We start from the raw sequence: 18,874 nt of genomic DNA on the forward strand, positions 1-18,874 counted from the left end.
TTTTGCACAGTGCAAATCCTGTACCTTGAGATATCTGCCCTTCATATTTGGTTAATGATAAACAAATACGTGACTACTAGCAAGCAATAAGCACAATAATGTCCCAAAACAGGTATTATGCAGTAGAGCCGAGGTACTTTTTGAACATATATAGTTCTGATTAGTGCCCATCATGACAAGTCAATCTGCAGGCCAACTGCAAAAGACCTAACATCTACACAGTTTTAAAACCGAATTTGCCTATGATGCTTTCTATAGCACCAAGAAAAATGGGGCTTTCTGTGAAAAGAAAAAAAGCTAATGCCCTTCTTACGCTCTTAGTTACATGTACATCTGAAGAAAAAAAAAAAAACAAACCACAGAAGCACACAAACCAAAAACCACCCATCACACAAAGTAGGAATTACGCTTTCTGACTGCACAAAGACCAGCAAGCAGAAACAATCTATCATCTTCAAATCATTCCTCGGTTTAACTCAACTAAAAACGTTTGCTCTGAAATGGAAGGTTTCAGCTTTTCAGCCGCGAACACTGGAAGAAGTCACATGCTTCAGAACAAAATTTAAGCCAGTCAGAAATGAATACGGCAGCGGCTTCAAAGTCTGAAAGCGAATCAAGAGCACTCGGAGTATTTTCGTCTCGCGGGAGAGGATTTCTTTTTACAGGGAAGGTAAAAAATTACAGTTCAAAGGCGTCCCTGCTAAGCCACGACGCTGGGCTATGCACTTCGGCAACGTCTCGCTTCCAGATCGATTCGGCGCATCAGGGCGTGACTCAGGAGAAGCCGGAGCCCCACAGCACCACCCAGCCGGCTCCCACCAGCCGCAGGGCCCGGCCACAGGTGACTGCCGGCACCGCGGCCCGCCGGCGACGGAGGCGGCACGGCAGGGTGGGGGCGTCCCAGAGCGCTCGGGGCGGCAAGGGGGGGCCCTCGCCAAAGCCTCCAGCGACCCCCAGACCACCCCGGGAGGCGAGGAGGCGAGCGACGGGGGACGCGAGGTGTGCCGTGCCCTGAGGGAGAGGGGCCGGGCCGCAGGGAAGGCCCGGGCCGGCAGCGGCCCCCCCCACCCCCCCACCCCGGGCATAACTTGAGGGAAAGGGGGACGGGAGGAAAGGATCCCCGGCGCGGGGAGGGGCTGGGGGTGCGGGGACAGGGGCGAAGGCCGCCGGAGGTAGCCCCGCTGCCCAGCCCGGGCCCCACGGAGACTCACCGCGACGCGGCCGCCCTCACCGCCGCGGGCCCGAGTGCGGCGCCCAGCGCTGCCCGCCCCGCGCGGGACCACCCCGCCCGCTCACGTGACGGCCCGGCGCCTGCCGGGAGGCGTAGTCCGCGGGGGGGGGGAGATGGCCGCGGGGGCTGCCGGGAGTTGTAGTCCTAGAGGGCGGCGCTGACGGCTGAGGGGCGGTGGCGGGAAGGGGTCGGCCGAGGCCCTGAGGGGAGCGGGGCCCTGGGCGGCTCGGGGTGCTGCCAGCACCACCACCCCCCCCCCCGCCTTGCCAAGCAGAGCGCTCCTAAATGAAACTGCCGGGGGAAAAGGAGGAGAAGGAAAGGAAAACATGGGAGACCAGAGGCGTCTCAGTGGCCCAAGCCTTCTGGATGCTCCCTGACTACAAATAATCATAGAATCACAGAATCATTTAGGTTGGAAAAGACCTTCAAGATCATCGACCATGCCCGCTAAACCATGTTATGGAGTGCCTTGTCTACATGGTTTTTTAATACCTCCAGGGATGGTGGCTCAACAACTTCCCTGGGCAGCCTGTTCCAACGCCCGACAACCCTTTCAGAGAAGAAATTTTTTCTAATACCCAACCTAAACCTCCCCTGGCGCAACTTGAGGCCATTTCCTCTCATCCTATCACTAGTTACTTGACAGAAGAGACCCGCACCCACCTCACTGCAACCTCCTCTCAGGTAGTTGTAGAGAGCGATAAGGTCTCCCCTCAGCCTCCTTTTCTCCAGACTAAACAACCCCAGTTCCCTCAGCCGCTCCTCATAAGACTCTAGACCCTTCACCAGCTTAGTTGCCCTTCTCTGAACACGCTCCAGCTCTTCAATGTCTTTCCCTGTAGTGAGGGACCCAAAACTGAACACAGGACTCGAGGTACGGCCCCACCAGTGCTGAGTACAGGGGGACAGTCACTGCCCTGCTCCTGCTGGCCACACTATTTCTGATACAGGCCAGGATGCCGTTGGCATAAATACTGGTAAGAAGTAAAAGAATTGGTGATGCAAATGCCAGGAGCATTATTCATGTAAGATTAAAACAAACAAACAAAATCCTTCATAAAATGGACCATTGCCAATGCACAAAGAGCAGCTGTGTACATCTAGAGGGCAAGGTGGTGATTTGGCGACCCTTTGCTGTCCGATGCTATCTGCTCTCAGGAAAGGGGGATTTGGATATTATAAAACTTTTTTGATGTTATAAAACATATTTTTCAGTTACAAAACAACTGTGTCCAGCTTCTCTGGTGGTGTGGCTGGCCCTAACTTGTTCCCCTATCAGTGGAGGGACAATGCCTCTCCCTGCTCTCAGGACTGGATACCACAGAAGAGCTGGTCAAAGGAAAAAAAGAAAGAAAACAATATAAAACAAAAGTAGCCTTGGGCTCCTTCATGATCCCAAGTGATTAGGAGCTTTATACTGTGTTTAACCCAGATCTCGCAGCTCCAACGGTGCCCACCTCACACCAGCACGGTGCCGGTGCCAACTCCTTTGGGAGGAAGATCATCACCTGCCAGTCTGCAAGCATCATATCAACACTCATTGCCTCTGCTTTTCTGTATCTTCCTGAAAAAGTCTTTCTCTGGTTTAATATTGCCAGTCATTTGTTGTCTATGAACAAGTAGTTACACCCTCTGAAGAGCTGACTGAACTAAAGGCACTTTGAGGTGAACCACGCATTTGTGCCAGACAAGAAGTACTTTCAGCAGGAGCCACAAGACAATAATTTTAAAATTAATTTTCTTCATTACTTTTAGGTGTCTCCTTTACTATCAACAATTTACATCTGGAATTCCAAAAACTTTAGAAAATCAAAACCAAAAAAACACAAGGGAATTGGTCTGGTGCCTCTTATATGGAAAAAAATGTTTCTGGAATAAAAAATATTTTTCTACAATACGCATGGAACTCTGTGTTTTACATTAATGAGCAGCAGAAGCAAGCAGCAAGCAAAAGGAGATGAAATGTTGGTTCACCTCCCTCACACAGGCAATCTTGTCTGTTGTCTTCGGGTATGATACACTTTTGCTTCTGACATCATCCTTTCAGTAAAGACTAGCTAGAAAATTCACAGATGCAATTTTGAAGTCTTGCTTTGATTGATTCCAGCGTGGTATTTCCAACTGTAAATCATAAATCAATGTATTAGTTTATATGTAGACATTTATATGTATAGGTAAATGTTTATTGGTCTACATATATGTCTGTGTATACACACAGAGGATCCTTCTTATTTGATGATTCACTCAAGGTTTCAGTCAGATCACATTTTAAAGATTTTCTCTGACATCATGAGAACTAGAAAGATTTTTTTTTTTTTTTTTTGCCTCACTCATTTCTGACACTTCATGGCTCAGATCACTAAGAGTGCTCTCCACAAATGCTCTCATAAATTTCCTTCCATCAATTTTGTCCTAGATCTTTTCCAACCTGGCTTATGCCCCTTGCATTTCTTTAAAAAGACAAAGTCTCAAACAGCCTCTTGCTCGTATGACCTTTAATGATCACAACTATTATTCCACCCTAATCTGTCAAGTGAAATACTCTCCACCCTTGTTTGGTGACTGTCCTCTCCCTTTTTTTCCTCCTACATTTCTAACCCACCTACTGGCACATTTTTGAGGGGCTTTTTCCTACATGCCTTCCAGCTTCCAGTAGATATTAACCAGGCCTTTCACCTTGCATTGTTCCTATAGTCACTCTACATTTTATCCCCAGATAATGTGTACTACAACCACAGTTCAAACAGCAGTTTCCACTCAGATTTTTCACAGCTATGCCTCTTCACTGCAGATTGCCATGCTTTCCTAACTAAACTCCTGGCTTGTGTCTCTATTACCTTCTTATGACTGTTCAGTGGGACTTCACCTTCTGCTGCACGCAGTCACAAACACCCCGTGAGTCCCACACCTGCACGGTCAGATGCCCAAAGATGATGTGAACTGGAAGAAACGTGCTTTGAGTCACCTGATTGATGATTCACCCGATGGCTATTTGGATCTGCGAGAGCGTACGTTATTAAAGTTTTCTATGTGAGTAAGGTTCTGGGATGTTTAGGCTGCCTGCATTTCTGAGCCTGGTCCTTGTTCTTTTGTATTGCAGCATATGGTGCCTGGGTCAGATGGCACACAAATGCTCCAGCCTCCAATCCCTGGACCATCTGGATAAAAACTGGTTAATTGACAACCCTAACGTCACTTTAAGCTCAGTACAGTTAAAATAGTGTCAAGTCCTCTCCCACAAGTACTCTCTACTTTATCTATTACACTATTATCTGCCTGTACGTAATCATCTTTGACTCAGACCTTTCCCTAGCCCTTTATGTTCAGACTATGTCTAAATCTGTCCATATAGCTAAAACTCTCATCTTCTCAAATCTCAATTACTGCAACATGCTTTCCTTTGGCCTTGGAAAATATAACCTTGTCTTGCTTATACTTACTGAGAATGCTGCTACAAAGACCGGTTTTTTTCGTCTGTCATTTTCACAGTGTCATTCCTCTCTTTTCATCCCTGTGCTGGCTCAGCCTACTCTATCATGTTGATCCTTACCTACATGTCTTTACTTTGGAAGGCCCCAGTAGCCTGTCTTCACTTTACTTGCCATTTCCATTCACTGCCTTGATCTAACTGCAGCTCCAGCCAGCCCACAATGCCCATTTTCACAACACACTTGTAATGCATTTAAACAGGTTCTTTTGTGCATTCTTTTGGCTGCCTTTTATTTCCGAGGATCCTATAAACAGCCCAAAAGTTACTGATAATTTTTCTTTAGAGCTCTGCTTAAAACTTTTCTTTCCTGTAATGTCTACAAAACAGTGTCGCATTTCTTTATGCTGCCTCTCCTGCCTGTATTTCTCAGTTGTCTCATTTCGTACTTTGTAAAGCTCTCGGGGCAGCACCATCTTTTGTGTTGATTCTGATCCGTAACAGGGTCTTGTAGCACTATGGTAATACAAATAATAAATACACATGTGGAACTGAGATGCCAGGGAGAACCTAGGTATTATCAGACTGATGACAACAAAGTGCAATTTGGGAGCATAACCATACCTGATAATAATATTAACTTGTTTTCCTACTATTCTGGAGAGTAAGGGGGCAAAACTATGTGCAGGTGGGGAGTCCGCATCTTCAAATCAAGCCCATAGGTCAAGTTAAAGATTATTTATATCCATCTACCTTGCAACAATCTTCACTTAGTTATAGTTGCTGTTGTGACAGATAAAATGGAAAAGACAATGTAGTGTTAAACATATCATAAATACACAGGTATGTCTGTATTTTCACATATGTACATTTTTTTCCCTTTTATGCATTAGTTATTAGAAAAAATAAGGCATATCAGTGGTTCCTTTGCTTTTCTAGCACTGTGCCACTTACACACTTTGTTTCCGGTTATTGTCCTTTGTTTGCTAACTTGATGTTTATTTTTGTCTCTGCTAAATAAAGACTGCCAGATTTAATTCTTATAAGCTGTACTTTAAGACCTCTTTAACCTATTTCTATCTAGCTTTTCCCTCAATTAGCCTAATCATTTCTTTATCAAGTAACATGTTACCAAATAAAACACTTACAGCACCCTAAAAAAAAAAAATTGCCCCTTGATGCTTGACTCACAATAGCAATAAGGTGAGTTATATAAGAGTCTAGTTGTATTTCTGGATCCTGCGACTCCTGAGGGCTGGAAATAGCAATTGTATTTTGGGAACCATTTTCAGAAACACTGACTGAATGTACATACTTGTTATTGTGAAATCAGGCAGATGTTAGCTTTCAGATACCTAGGTTTTGCATGCACAGTACTGCTGTCATCAAAACCTGGCCCATGGCAACTGAAGCATACATACACATATACATATATATATATGTGTGTATATATATACACACATCTGCTGTGACTAGTAGACATATACCTCCTATTAGATGCTGATTCTTTGTCTTCAGGAGAAAATTAATATCAGGTACTTGCTGATTCTATATTTAGGTAGAAAAAAAATATTTTCTCCATGCAAATATTAGAAGCAGTTAGTATGTTTTATTTGAGAAATAGCTGCATTTCACAGGAAGGCAAACTCATTCTCACATGTATCGTACCTAATTTTCATAGTAAGTAAAAGGTTTTAAGAGAAGTGGAATGAATTGGATGAAAAGAACCAAACAAATGGAAGTTAGTAATATCCACTGAATTACCAGAATTGTTAGTGGAATTAATTTTAGTACCATCAGAACAATGCCCCAAATTAAAAGAAATAGAAGAAAATCCTCTTAAATAGCACACAAAGGAATAAGCATCCAGTATACTTAAATGTAAATTGCAATAAAAAGTTACCTGTTAAATGTGTAAATATAGCTCATAAAACAGAAGGACCTTTTAGACTAATATCTGTTAGTATTAGGTAATAAAACAGTTTCTGCTCTGTGCTCTGAAGTTCTCTGAAGGGCTGAGGTTTCATTCAAATCCCAAAAGAACTCTAGTGACCCAGTGCAGCTGAGACTGCAGCAGTGAAGAGGTTAAAAGCATAGCACCTTGGCATCAAACAGTTCTATCAGCATAAAAAAACCCTGTGTACGATGAACCCCCCAGCACCCTTCTTCTATTGTCAAGGTCCACGCATGTACAACTTAAACCACAGTAATGTCTGAATCACTTAAAATGCAGCGTGTAAGAGTTATTTTAGGCATCATTTTAAGTATGCCAATGAACACAACAGAGATGGGCTGTCAAAACAGAGTTAATACATGCCCTATGCAGAAATACTCTTTGGTTTATAGTACAAGAGTCACGGCAGCTGATAGGACAGGAAGGGAAACATTTTCACCAGCATTTACTACTCACAGTGGAATATTTGTGCATTTTGAAAACACAGCACAGCCCCTCTCAGCTGTCATCCCCCAACGAAGAGGAGTTAGCTTTAAAATTCGGGCAAGCTCCAGGCAGCAGACTGTGGTCGCCGAACGGCGAAGAGCCCCAAGGTCACAGGACCAGCCGGAGAGCCTGCAGAAAGATAGCACTGGGAGATCCCTTCCTCTTTCCTCTTTAGGAATGTGCATCTATTTAGATCACAACATATTTTTGCTTGATTTCCATGATAGTACTTGCTGTCATATTGTCAACAGAAGTGACTGCTTAGACAGGGTAGGCAATCAAAGAGCTGGCAAGCTGTTCCAGGCACCAGTACCCACCAGATCTTTACTGATTTCTCTCTCTAAAGCCCAGCTGATCCATTAATTTGGAAGAAAATCTGCACTCTCAGATGTTGGTGATGAATTCAGGTTGGATTCAAGCCTGTGTCAGCAGAGGCTGCCAGTGCATAGCTAGAGGAATTGAGAATATCGTTTCTTTTGGGTTCTCCAAAGCTCATACTTTATTGATTTTGGTCTAATTCAAATTTCCCCTGACTATGTTTTGTAGGGAAAATGGCTCTAATCTTGTTATTCTAAGGTGTTATTCTTTATAATAAAAAAGAAAACTCACCACCATAGTAAGTTTACCTAAATACGTCATGGTGGGGAGAAGAGAAACTAGGTTTCAGATGCAATTTTCTTTCCCATTGTTAGAGAAAATTGCCATTTATTGCCAGGATTAAAAACAACTGGCATTCATGGTGTTAGCAGGAATCTCTATTGCAGCAGTCAATAAAGGTTTTTCTCTTAACTCCCGTGGGACCAAGGATCATTCCCGTGGGACTGAAAGAGCCGTGCTGCTGTGGGTCAGCTAGCCTGGCTCATCTTTGCACTCTGGTGAGTAAGAGAAAATCATTTTATTATGAAGCAGAATTTCTTTAGTTGATCTAATGAGTGAAACAAAACCTCTCTCAGCTCTGCAAAATCACTGAGACAAGTGGGGTCTTCAGAAGCCCTGAATATCACATCAGATGCTGATACAGGTTTCTTCAGACAATTAGCAAAGCTTCAAGCAGCCACCTGAAAGAAATAATGGCTTTATTGGAGCTAATGCAGTCATTTCTTCCATGAAGCTTCTTGTGAATAATTCTTGCTGGAAAAATTGTACATGATTTCTTTTCATTTATATTTTAATGCAATTTATTATACAACAGCGACCTCCATTCAGGGTTCAGAAGATCAGAGTACTTACAGTAATCTTCACAGCACTTTGTATCTCCAGCTACAGCTTACATTCACAGCATGAAAAGAATAAGAAGTTAATGTACCAAATCAGAAATCTGTGTGGCAGTGTTAATCTCAGTGTTGAGTTATTATTTATTAGTAGTATTATGGTAGCATCTGGAGACCAGGGCCTCATTGCGTTGGGCCCTGCATAAAATACACAAATAATATATTTGTTCTCTAGAATAGCTCACAGTTTAAGTTTGAGGATGACTTGAGGATGTAGACAAGAGCTACTACGGCTATGATTACTGCCACAGCCAGAGGCAAAACTCTTTTCATGCTTATTGTGGATGCTGACACCAGGAATAAAATTACCTACTGACAGACAATTAAAATGAAAACATTATTCTGGGATCAGACCTCAAGGTGCAAGAAGATGAAAAGAGCCTCCCCCTGTCTGATTTCATGCCAGGCCAAGCACGGTTGCAGATGGTGTCTTGCTACACTCTTGGGTACATTAGCCACCCTTAAGAAGCTCAAGATGTGTCAGGCGTTTGATTTTTCTAAACCAGTCGATCATGGAGATGTCTGCCAGATGAAACAGTGGGTAAAATGGTGAAGCAATTACATATCCCCATGAGTTAGAGAGTGCTGGAAAAGCGTGCGCCTGTGATGGTAGATCTACACATGGCTTAGCATGTTAGCTTTTGGCATAGCAGCTGGAAATGTGGGCATGTTTTCTGGCTTACACACTGGTAACCGTTCCAGGATGCAATGACCTTTTTTTGCTACCTCTAGCAAACAATGTTTGGCTCCTCTCTGTTGAATGCTGTATTCATATCACAACTCACTTCTAGCCGGTTTCCTCTGAGAAAGAGTCTGATGCAATCATTTCTCTGTGCGTCTAGGCACACCCCCCCACACTAGATGTTTCTGAACTGTTGGTTAATTGTACCAAATTCAAAATACATTAGGGGTCTCAAGGTAATTAAGTTTCACAGAGTAGACAGCCAGGGAGAAGGGGGTCACTTTCCAAATGCTCACCAGTTCACCTCATACAGCCTTGGATTTCCACCTACCATTCTTTACAGCCAGACATGGCAGTCCACAGGTTATCATCGTGTATGTGAGGAAAACAAAGGAAATGTACAGGAGTGTGAGGAGATACAAAACAAAAAAACCCAAACCCAAACAAAACCCAAAAAAGCATACCTTAGTTAAAAAGTCAGAACAGCTATAAATGGCAGATCTGTAAGAAATCACTTCCACTGTTCAGGGAAAAACTGGTCAAGTAACACGTTAACGCTGAGTTGCGAATCCCAGAGCAGATACCCTCTTGGAGTGCTCATGTAGCTGAACCGTATGAACTCAGTCTCTGAGTGGCTGCAAATAACTACAGATGCACAGTTGCCCACACAAATTGTGAAACACCAACAAAACACTAATTTTCCAGGTAGGTTCAGAGTATGGCCTGAAATTCATCGGTGTAAAATCTCATTTGCCTTTTCAACAAGGGATTGGGTTCTCAGTCACTCAAGCAGCAAAACTCAGCCTGCTGCAGCCAAGCATTTACAAGTATTTAGTTTAAATTTTTCTTGGGATGCTCCGTCACCCACCGCAGCCAGCGGGATCTGCTGCTTTTGGCCTGAAAAGGCCAGCGGTAGGCTAATCTGCTTTGCGTGGCCTGTGTGCTGTGTGGGGAGCGGGTGCCGCAGGAGGCTGCTACGGTACCAGGAGGCTCTTTGATTCGGTTGACACAGTAAAGCAAAGACATGGGACTAATAATAATACTTGGCACTTTTACAGTCCTAGCTGCTCAAAGCACTTTATCAGTGTTAACCAATTACCCCTCAAACTATCTCTGTGGAAGAGGGACTATCTCAATTTTATGGGTAGGTAAACTGAGGTGCAGAGCTTGGCTGGGACATTAGCAGCCTCTGATTTTACAGCGACGAGCACGCCACGGGGCCAGAAAGCCTCACCAAACAAAGGAAAGGGTTCTGCAGAGCCGCGAAGGAGCATCCCATGGCAATCGGCTGTGCGAGCCCACCCAGCCACGCTCCCAGCTCTCCACTAACAGACACCATTACATTTCTGTACGTTCTGGTCTGAGCGCTGGCTCTGGGGGAGGTGACCGTGCCACAGGGTTTGGGGAAAGGTCGTCCCTGTGCAGAGGGGTCGCTTGAGGCTCTAAGTGAAGTCCTAGCCGTGAAATCTGTCTCCAGCGCATCTGCGTGCCCTCTCTCCCTCCCTCTCCTTCCATCCTTCATTTCAGGTTGGCCCCAGGTGATGCTCCATTCACAGCAGTCCCGCTTCGGCAACGCGGCCACGGCCAGCCTGGCATTGGAGGGGTAAGGCTGCACCCTGCTACCCAGAGCAGCAGCAACAGTCCCCCAGCCCACGCAGGAGAAGTTGTGCTGCTCTGAGGCTCAACCCAGGCTGCTCCCCATCTGAATGCACGTCCGGCGTCCCCGCTGCGAAGGGGAACCTCCTGCCTCCTCTGGAGATGGGGCAAAACCCAGATCTGTCCCCACAGGTCATCCTTCCCCTGCTAGCTGTCTGGGTACTTGCTGCATTAGTATTAGTAGTACATTGGTATGTTATTTCAACCACGGGGCATAAGCCAAAAACCTTAGCAGAGTAACGACCTGTAGGCTTGAAGCAGGAGTAGGACTCCACCTGCCCTTCAAGATGCACAAGTGGCACTTTCAAAGAGTTTGTCGGCGGGAATACCGGCCAAGAAGAGTGAACCGCTCACGTTTGCGCCGTGAGCCCAACCCCTCTGGCAGGGCACGGTGTGCTGCGTCCCAGAGCCGGGAGCGAGGCGCTGAGTAAAGCGAAGAGCTCGCACAGAGGATGGGTGAAATCGATGGCTCACCCTCCACTGCCTACCTGCCGGGCTGCATGCTCTCCCCGGCCGGAATGAGCCAACTGGCTCTTGAGGTTGGAAAATTAAGACACCCAGGGGCCTGACTCACAGTCCCATTTTGCCCACAACAGGCCATACAGAAACAACCAGCTTATCCTCCCAGATCTGTAAAACAAAGTCCAAACTGGTGCACAGCTACCGACAGGAATACACATCCCACTGGCTGCGAGACGTGGCTGCCGGTCCTGCTTAACTACACTTGAAAAATCCTACTGGTGTCTGCCTGCCTCATTAGGCACTTAAATATCTTTGGGATTCGAGTCCTGAGCCTTTTGTGCCTCACGGTCCCCTGCTGCTAATGGACATCATCAACTATCCTGAAAGGTCACAGGAAAATATGTATTTATTAAAGATTGTGAGGCTCAAACAGGGGGTTAATGGGAACTGCTTAGGCAAATAGTGTAGCCAGCTAATAGGTGAAAGAGAATAATAATTTATGGGCTGAGAAGAGGAAAGGAACACAGGTCCCGGTCTGCCAGGTAATTCTGTTTCCCCGGCTGCCATACAAAGCCGGCAGGGCTGACAAGGAGCAGTCTGTAAACTTGAAACAAAGCATGTTTCTGCAGCTGGATGGAGTCAAGCGCAGCTCTATATTAGCAAAGAAAAAAAAGAGATTTCACAACTTTATAGCTTCGGGCTGGTTTCCCCTCAGGGAGTGAAAATAGGCTGGTCTCACCACCTCCTGCCACTGCCCCGGGTCTTGTCTGTCCCAGCCGTTCATCAAACACAGCACAGCTCCGGGACGTGAAACCAAGCAGGGTCAGCGCTCCGGTCCTTTTGCTCCTTGAAAAGGGATTAAGACAACATCAGAACAATTAAAATGTCCTTTTTTGATACAAATCCGACTTCGAGCTTAAAATGGCGTTTCTTTTTTCTTCTCCAACCAAATTGTTTGGATCTCAGACATGAAATGGCAGCATCATAAACCTTGATAAGGACAAAAACAAGATGATGCACAAAACCCAGGAGCTTCTCACTGGTTTCTGGCTCCGACACGTGAGACTGGCAGCAGGGTTCAGCCATGCAGCAAAGGGCCCTTTGGGCTGTGGGGACAAATCATTGCTGTGGCTGTGGGTTGTTTTAATTGACACATAGCCGTGATGCAACCCAGACCACTGTCATGCCAACCTTGAGAAAAAGGAAAAAAATCTAACCGTCTCTACTTCCTGAGCTCAGGAAAGCAAAGAAACCGGGCTCCGTGTCCCCACCATGTGCACGGTCATGTGTGCTTGCCTACACAGAGGACACACAGCCCGACACAAACAGCCCAGCACCAACACACGCAGCCCGACACCAACACACACACACACACAGCCCGACGCAGACAGCGCGAGCCCTTGTTAGGCAAATGGCTGCCTCGGGCAGAGCGAGGACGAAAGCCAAGTCCCAGACCTGCCACGTAATGGGAAATGGATCAAGACGTGTATAAAACAGCATATTTGTTCTGCACAGTGCTACAAAACCATCGAGCGAGCGGGGAGGGAGCAAAGAAAATGGCTGTGATTAACTACAGCTCTACTGGTTTCAGCCTGGCTGCTTTAATAAGGCGCCTTTCCCCAGTTTTATGCGGGATTGTACACAGGAGGCCTCTTGACCAGCCAGAGCCTTAAGTTCTCAGTAACTCCTGCAGCTGCCAACCGGTACTTCTGTTTTAGCTTGCCCAGGAGAGACCCTTATTGGTATTTAAAACACCTCACTCCCTTCCAGACTCTTTTTTTTTTTTTTTTTTTTTTTTTAATTTGCTATATATACAGCCGGGAATAGAAGGTGAAACAGGCATTAATTTGGCATTAAGCACCAAAACCTGAGCTCAGCCTGAATAGATGGCTGGGCAGATGTGCCAGGGCCAAGCGTCCCCCCGGGAGCGTGTGCCACCTGCCCTTCAGCGCAGACACACGGCAGGAGAAGCGGCAGAGCCGGCGCAGCGGCCGGCCGCTCGCCCTCACGCCTTCCCTCGTCCTTGCCTGCCCTGCGGCCAGGTGCCGGCACGGAGCGGGTCCTCTCCCGGGACCACCCTGCACATCTGCGGTGCCTGTCCCGCAGTGCGGGGCCATCAGAGCAGGAGCGCGAGGCGAGCGCCAGCCTCTCGCCAGGTGCTCGCTTCTGCTCCCAGACTGGTGTAAATCAGGGGTTACCCTGCTGCAGGCAGCGGAATAGCTCCTGATTTACAACATCCTACACGAGAGGAGAACTTGACCTTACACTTCAACATCAGCGCAGCTTCCTTTGTTGAAAGCTTCTTAAGACAGACATGTAATCAATCCTGGAGAGCCACTGAGCAGCAGAGCTCGGGTTCTGCATAAGTCAGGGCTAGGCTGCCCAGGGAAATTGCCTGATCCAGGCTCCCGTGACATCTATTCCTAGGCACTCCCCGTGTGCTTTCTGATAGGAATGAGTGTGTTTTTCTGTTTTGCCTTTGTAAAAAATGGGCCGCGTTAGATTAATACAATCCACAAAGAGAATTTTTCTGTAATAAGTCCGACTCACCTATGCTACTAACCTTTCAGACAGACGGGCTTTTAGTGAGCTCAGGTCTTTGGAAATTCTGGCCTTTATAGGCATTTGATGTTATTTTAGAATCCAGGAGGAAAAAGCTTACTGCCTTGCCTCTGTTTTCACGGCCATAATTATGAGGGCAGTCTGGTGACGTAACTTGTTTGGGAAATAAATGATAGCTTTCAACAGCGAGTGCTGTCAGACACTTCATTCCTTGTAACTATTTTAGAAATCCAAATTCATTTTGCACTTCCACAGCACCAGATGCTGCTCTTCTTTATGCTTGTGTAAATCCCGTGCTACGCCACTGCCTTCAGGAGTTCTATTCTGTGTTTACGCTGCGTGCAAAGCAGCAGAATGTGGCTCACGGTGTAAGCCTACGTACGCCTTGTGGTGTGATCTGCTAGTCCAGTAAATGCAACTGGAGAACCGTGCAGACGTGTTTAGTCTTACGCCCTCGCTATCTGTAACTATGCGCCTTAGTGATATGGACCATGAAAGCAAAGGTAGGATCAGACTTTGGGCATTTTCACTCTTCAAACGGAGAGAAGACAAGGGGAAGGCAAAGTACAGACAAAGGTATTTTTTGCAGAACAAAACGGACCATTTATTGTGATGGAGGCATTACTTCTTTCAGCCTGACACCGACCTGCAGTGCTCCAGTTGCTGAAACCCGCGATCATCGCGCCTTCACCCTGCACATCCCCGCGCTTTCTGCCCCAGTCCGGGCTGCCTGCCGGCCGAAGGGAGAGGCAGCAGCCCAGCCGTCGGGCTGCAACCCAAGCAGAGCACTGGCCGTTGCGGTTATGTGCCAACCCCGAAAAAGATATGTTTGAGAACCAGCAGTTACAACCAGAGACAGCAAGATAATACCGCTACTTCGTCCTGTTCTTCTTCCGAGCTCGATACAGTCCTGACTCCTGATGGCACCTCTGTGGCAAGGAAGGATCATCGTTCCCTCTTGAGACGTGAGGGACTGGGATACGGAGGGGTGAAAAGCTTTACCAGCTCAAAAGCTAGAAAAAGAAACCAGAGTGAAAACCAGTGGGTGCGCCACGCAGGTACAAGATAAACCGTTTTCCATAAGTTCTGTGGGAAACAGTTGGCTTTTGAAGACGTCCCCCCACAGTGCTTGTAACCCAAATTCTGCAGAACGGCAAAGCCGTAAGGTGCATTGACACAAACAAAAAGAAGAATGAAAAGAGGGCATTTTTGCTACTTTTATTAACGTCCTGAAGAAGAGCGCGTGGGCAGTCGCCTTCTCCGCCATCTGCGACTGCTGTGCTGCTGACCCGGAGGGGGTCGGGCGCTGCTGGCTCCCAGACCCGTGGTCAGACCCGCTGCTCCATAAAGCAGCGAGGGCCCGGCCGCAGCCAGCGCTGCTCCCTGGCAGGACACAGCTCACGACAGAAAAGCTGCTGAAACGGTGCCAGTTTTCACAGCCAAACAAACTCACCTTTGTCCTCGCCACAGACGTACTCGCAGGCATTTCTCCCCCTCTCCGCTGTCTGGCGGCGAGTCGGCATGTCTGTCTCATTCAGACACTTGCCGCGTTTTACAGCCTGTTTTGGGCAATTGTTTGGTGGGGCCGAGTTCCTTTGCTGGAAAAACTGGCTTCTTTCCTCCTCGCCCTGGTTTCACACAAGTACGTTCCATTCGCGAGATGAAGCCCGTTAGGGGTCTTTCCCCTCGGAGCCTCCTGCACCGCGAGGACCTACCTTTGGCATCACGAAGCCAGACGGATCTCCGACACGGCCTGGGGTGGTTGCGCTTGGGAGGGGTCTCCTGCCCACCTGAGCGCCGGCAGCAGAGCTGGCACCCGACTGCTTTAAACCCTGACTGGCCCCTCTCCACTTTTGACTTCGGGAGCTGTTTTCTGCCATCCATCTCTGGAGAACGGGCTTCCAGAAGGGCCCGCTCCAGGGTGGGGATGACCTTGCCAAAGCCCTCCTTCCAGCATGGACCAGTTCAAGGGAGATCCCCCCCAGGAGATACCCTCAGGCTTGCCCTGCCCACGGTGTGCCCGGGACAAAGGAGAGCACTGACACGTCTTCTCCACCAGCCCTAGGAAGGTGGGGTGGCGTCTGGCTCTGCGTTTAAACGAGGCAATTTTAGCTACAGATTCTATTTGTGCATTTATTTAAGGTTACTAAAACTTTCCTGGTACTTCCTACCCCTCCTCCCAGCCTCGGCTCCCCCAGGGCAGGCACCAGCTCTCCCGTCAGACGATTTCTGTGTCGAAGGAGTGAGATGCCGTTCCCACCGCCGCCGAACGAGCAAGGTGGGACTGTGCCGCAGCCCCCCCGGCCCTCCTCACCGCCTCACGCTGGGCACGGCTTTATTTTCTGATGGGCCAACTGATACAGGCATTTAGAAACAAGAACTGTCACTTCAATAAACATGGTGCTACGTAAAAAAAAACCCAACAGAGATTAATTCCATGCTCACCTATAATTATACTGGAAAAGGAGAGCGGGCCTCAGAAATCCCATCTTAAAATAAAATTAAAGCCTGCTTCAATTCTTCGTCTAGCCCGTTTCTTCTACCGACAGCACACGTGCATTTGTACATGTTATTAGATTGACGTTGTAGCATCCTGGACAAATTGAATTAATTCAAATATCTGCAGGTATGAAACATTGTAGCTGAGAAATGAGCACATAAAGTATATGCAATTTTCCCCTGGCAGTTTATTATGGTATGAAGAAAAAAACATTCTGTGCTTGAAGCTGACGTTATATTACAAATGTATTGCGAAGTATGACGTGACTATTAAAATATGATTACACAAAGTATGAACATTTTAAGAAGTTTACAGTACAGTGAATCTTTTATAAACAGACTCTTAAATATACATAGGACAATAGTAGCCGACAGAAAAACATCAAAAATTAACTATTAATGTTTATAGACTTTTCCCCTGAAAAAAGTCTCACATTAAAACAGAAATTATGAAAAGCCTTAAAACCAGGAACAAATCACCTGTACACTACAAATATACATGGCAGAGGTGCGCAAACCAGAGCTACCTTTTCGCTGAAGGGTACGGTCGCCGGGGAGGCTTGGCAGGGTCTGCCCAGCACCTCCTCTCCAGCGTAACCCAGTTTGGGCAGCGCAGCGCCTCGCCTGCCCGCGATGCCCCGACACACACGCGCACACACGCCGGTCGGCAGCTGTGACACCGCGAGGACACGCGTACTTACTGCGGGACAGCGGACGGCGCGTTGGCAGCGTCGACTCGACCTACTGGAGTGTATCAAGTTGAGAACGTGCCTGGGATCTTGCAAACGGATCTCTGCGGTCAGACCCCTGAACGCACTGGGAGCCCGGATGGGACCTACATGCCAGGATCGGGCTGCAAGACTGAGCTACGAGGGAATCGGCAGCTCCGTTCGTGGATTCTATTTTTTTTAAAGCAACTTTTCAACTTTCCTCTCGGTACGGGAGAACAGATGCCACGTTTGATTTCTGCTTAGTCTGGTTGTGAAGACACCCCTAGTTCATGTGTTAAGTTATGTCAAAAACATAAGTATTTTATGCTGTAATACACAGTATTACTGAAACTAACAATATTATTTGCATATTTATAACAAGGTATAATGAAATCCCTATAATAAAACCAAAAGTTATGCTATAGATTTATTTACAAACAGTCCAGCAAAGAAGTATAAATACTTCTACATTTAAGGTTTAGGAAAACATAATTTACAAAATATTCAAGTATATACAGTCATCTGAAAAACTGCCAATATTAAACTTTGATGCAGGCAAAGAATTGGCTGAGTCTATTCATTCTGTATGGAAAGAGGCGGTGGCTTTCGCGGGTCGTCTGTTCTGTTCAAAAGCCATACCTATGTTATTTACAACGAGACGGCTTCTCTCCGAGCTAAACGTGTCCGGAGCTTTGAGCGTGCTGTCCCAAAATGTCGTCTATCATTGTCAGATTGTTCAACCACTCTTCGTCGTTGCTGCCGCTGTTCTTCATGAGGGAGTCGAGGAAGTCAGTGTCACTGCAGTTCGCGGGCAGGATGGAGCTGCCGTGCTGGGACACAAAGTCATACTGCGGCAGCTCGGCAGCGGCGCTCATCCTGTTGAAGGCGTCGGGCGGCTGGCCCGTGGAAGGGTAGCTTGGCGGGCCGAGGCCCGAGGCAGGATTGAGCTGGTTAAAACCGGACACTCCTTGTGGCATTGATTTCATAACATTCATAGCTGGCAACGGTCCTCTGGTTAAATTGTGTCTCAAGTTCTGATTACTCATTGAGCTCAAGCCCTGGCCAGACTGTCCCATGCTCAGTTTTTGCATCTGTCTGACCTGGACGCCGGGAGCGATCTGATTAGGCGGCACTACAGCCTGCTGGGAGAACTGCTGACCCGGTGCGCTTGGTCGCACGTTCTGTTTGGAGAAGAGAGCGTTACCGGAGAACTGCTGCATGCCGGCATCCATTTGGCTTTGATTTGGCATTCTTGGCACTGCGGTCGGCGTCCACATCTGGGCAGATGAGTTGGGGTAGACGTTAGGGATTCTCGGCATACTCGGCTGCCGCAAGTGTTGCGGAGTTGCAGAGTGATTTGCTAAGGAACCAGAGCTGAAGCCTGCCATCGGCATTCCCGGCCGCACGGCAGAGTGGCTATGTACTGTTTGGCACCCCGAGTTCATGCCCAGCGAGTTCTGGCTCGGCCGCAGCGGGATGTTAAAGTCAGAATTAGGCGGAAAAATCCCCTGCTGCTTGCCAGGGTTGTGCGGAATCATCACCATCGTCCCGCTGCTCTGGCTGGCGGTGGCTGGGGCCATGCCAGAGCCCAAGGTGCTCTGGAGCATGGCTGGGTTAGACGGCAGCATGCGGTGGTTGGGCGGAGGAGCTGGCATCACCTGGCTGCAGTCAGCGGGAATGGGCTGCTGCACGGCTGCGTACAAAGAGACACGTTAGCTGGTGAGCGCGGGTTCATGCTGGAAACGTGGCAGAGCCTTGGAAGGCTGCTGCTCCGTCTTTCTCTTTCACTACACGGGCCTCTCCTCTGTGTTGGTCGTAACAGAGTTATTACTGGAGCGATAAGGAAATGGGCGAATCTCATGATAGACGATAAAACGTGAAATGCTTTTATTTCAGGGCAGAGAATCGTTAAGCACCCTGTATTTAATCAGACC

The 18,874-nt window shown here is 47.4% G+C and overlaps 2 protein-coding genes across 8 annotated transcripts in view; both read right to left on the bottom strand.

The window, feature by feature from the left end:
* The window catches only part of MTM1 (myotubularin 1), a 49,926-nt gene extending 48,625 nt beyond the window's left edge, over nt 1-1,301 (bottom strand). For 3 of the 4 annotated variants that reach the window (XM_049827481.1, XM_049827478.1, XM_049827479.1), the window contains exon 1: nt 1,212-1,301. The gene's annotated coding sequence lies outside the window, so the exon portion shown is untranslated. The remainder of the gene's footprint in view (nt 1-1,211) is intronic. The other variant, XM_049827480.1, reaches the window with a different exon arrangement.
* A 15,112-nt stretch (nt 1,302-16,413) lies between these two features.
* The window catches only part of MAMLD1 (mastermind like domain containing 1), an 86,856-nt gene continuing 84,395 nt past the window's right edge, over nt 16,414-18,874 (bottom strand). For all 4 annotated transcript variants that reach the window (XM_049827952.1, XM_049827954.1, XM_049827951.1 and 1 more), the window contains one exon: nt 16,414-18,633. In XM_049827952.1, coding sequence (XP_049683909.1) covers nt 17,615-18,633 — 1,019 coding nt within the window. In that variant the 3' untranslated portion in view covers nt 16,414-17,614. The remainder of the gene's footprint in view (nt 18,634-18,874) is intronic.

The sequence above is a fragment of the Accipiter gentilis genome, chromosome 24, assembly GCF_929443795.1.
Source record: "Accipiter gentilis chromosome 24, bAccGen1.1, whole genome shotgun sequence".
NCBI classification, from domain to species: Eukaryota; Metazoa; Chordata; class Aves; order Accipitriformes; family Accipitridae; genus Astur; species Astur gentilis.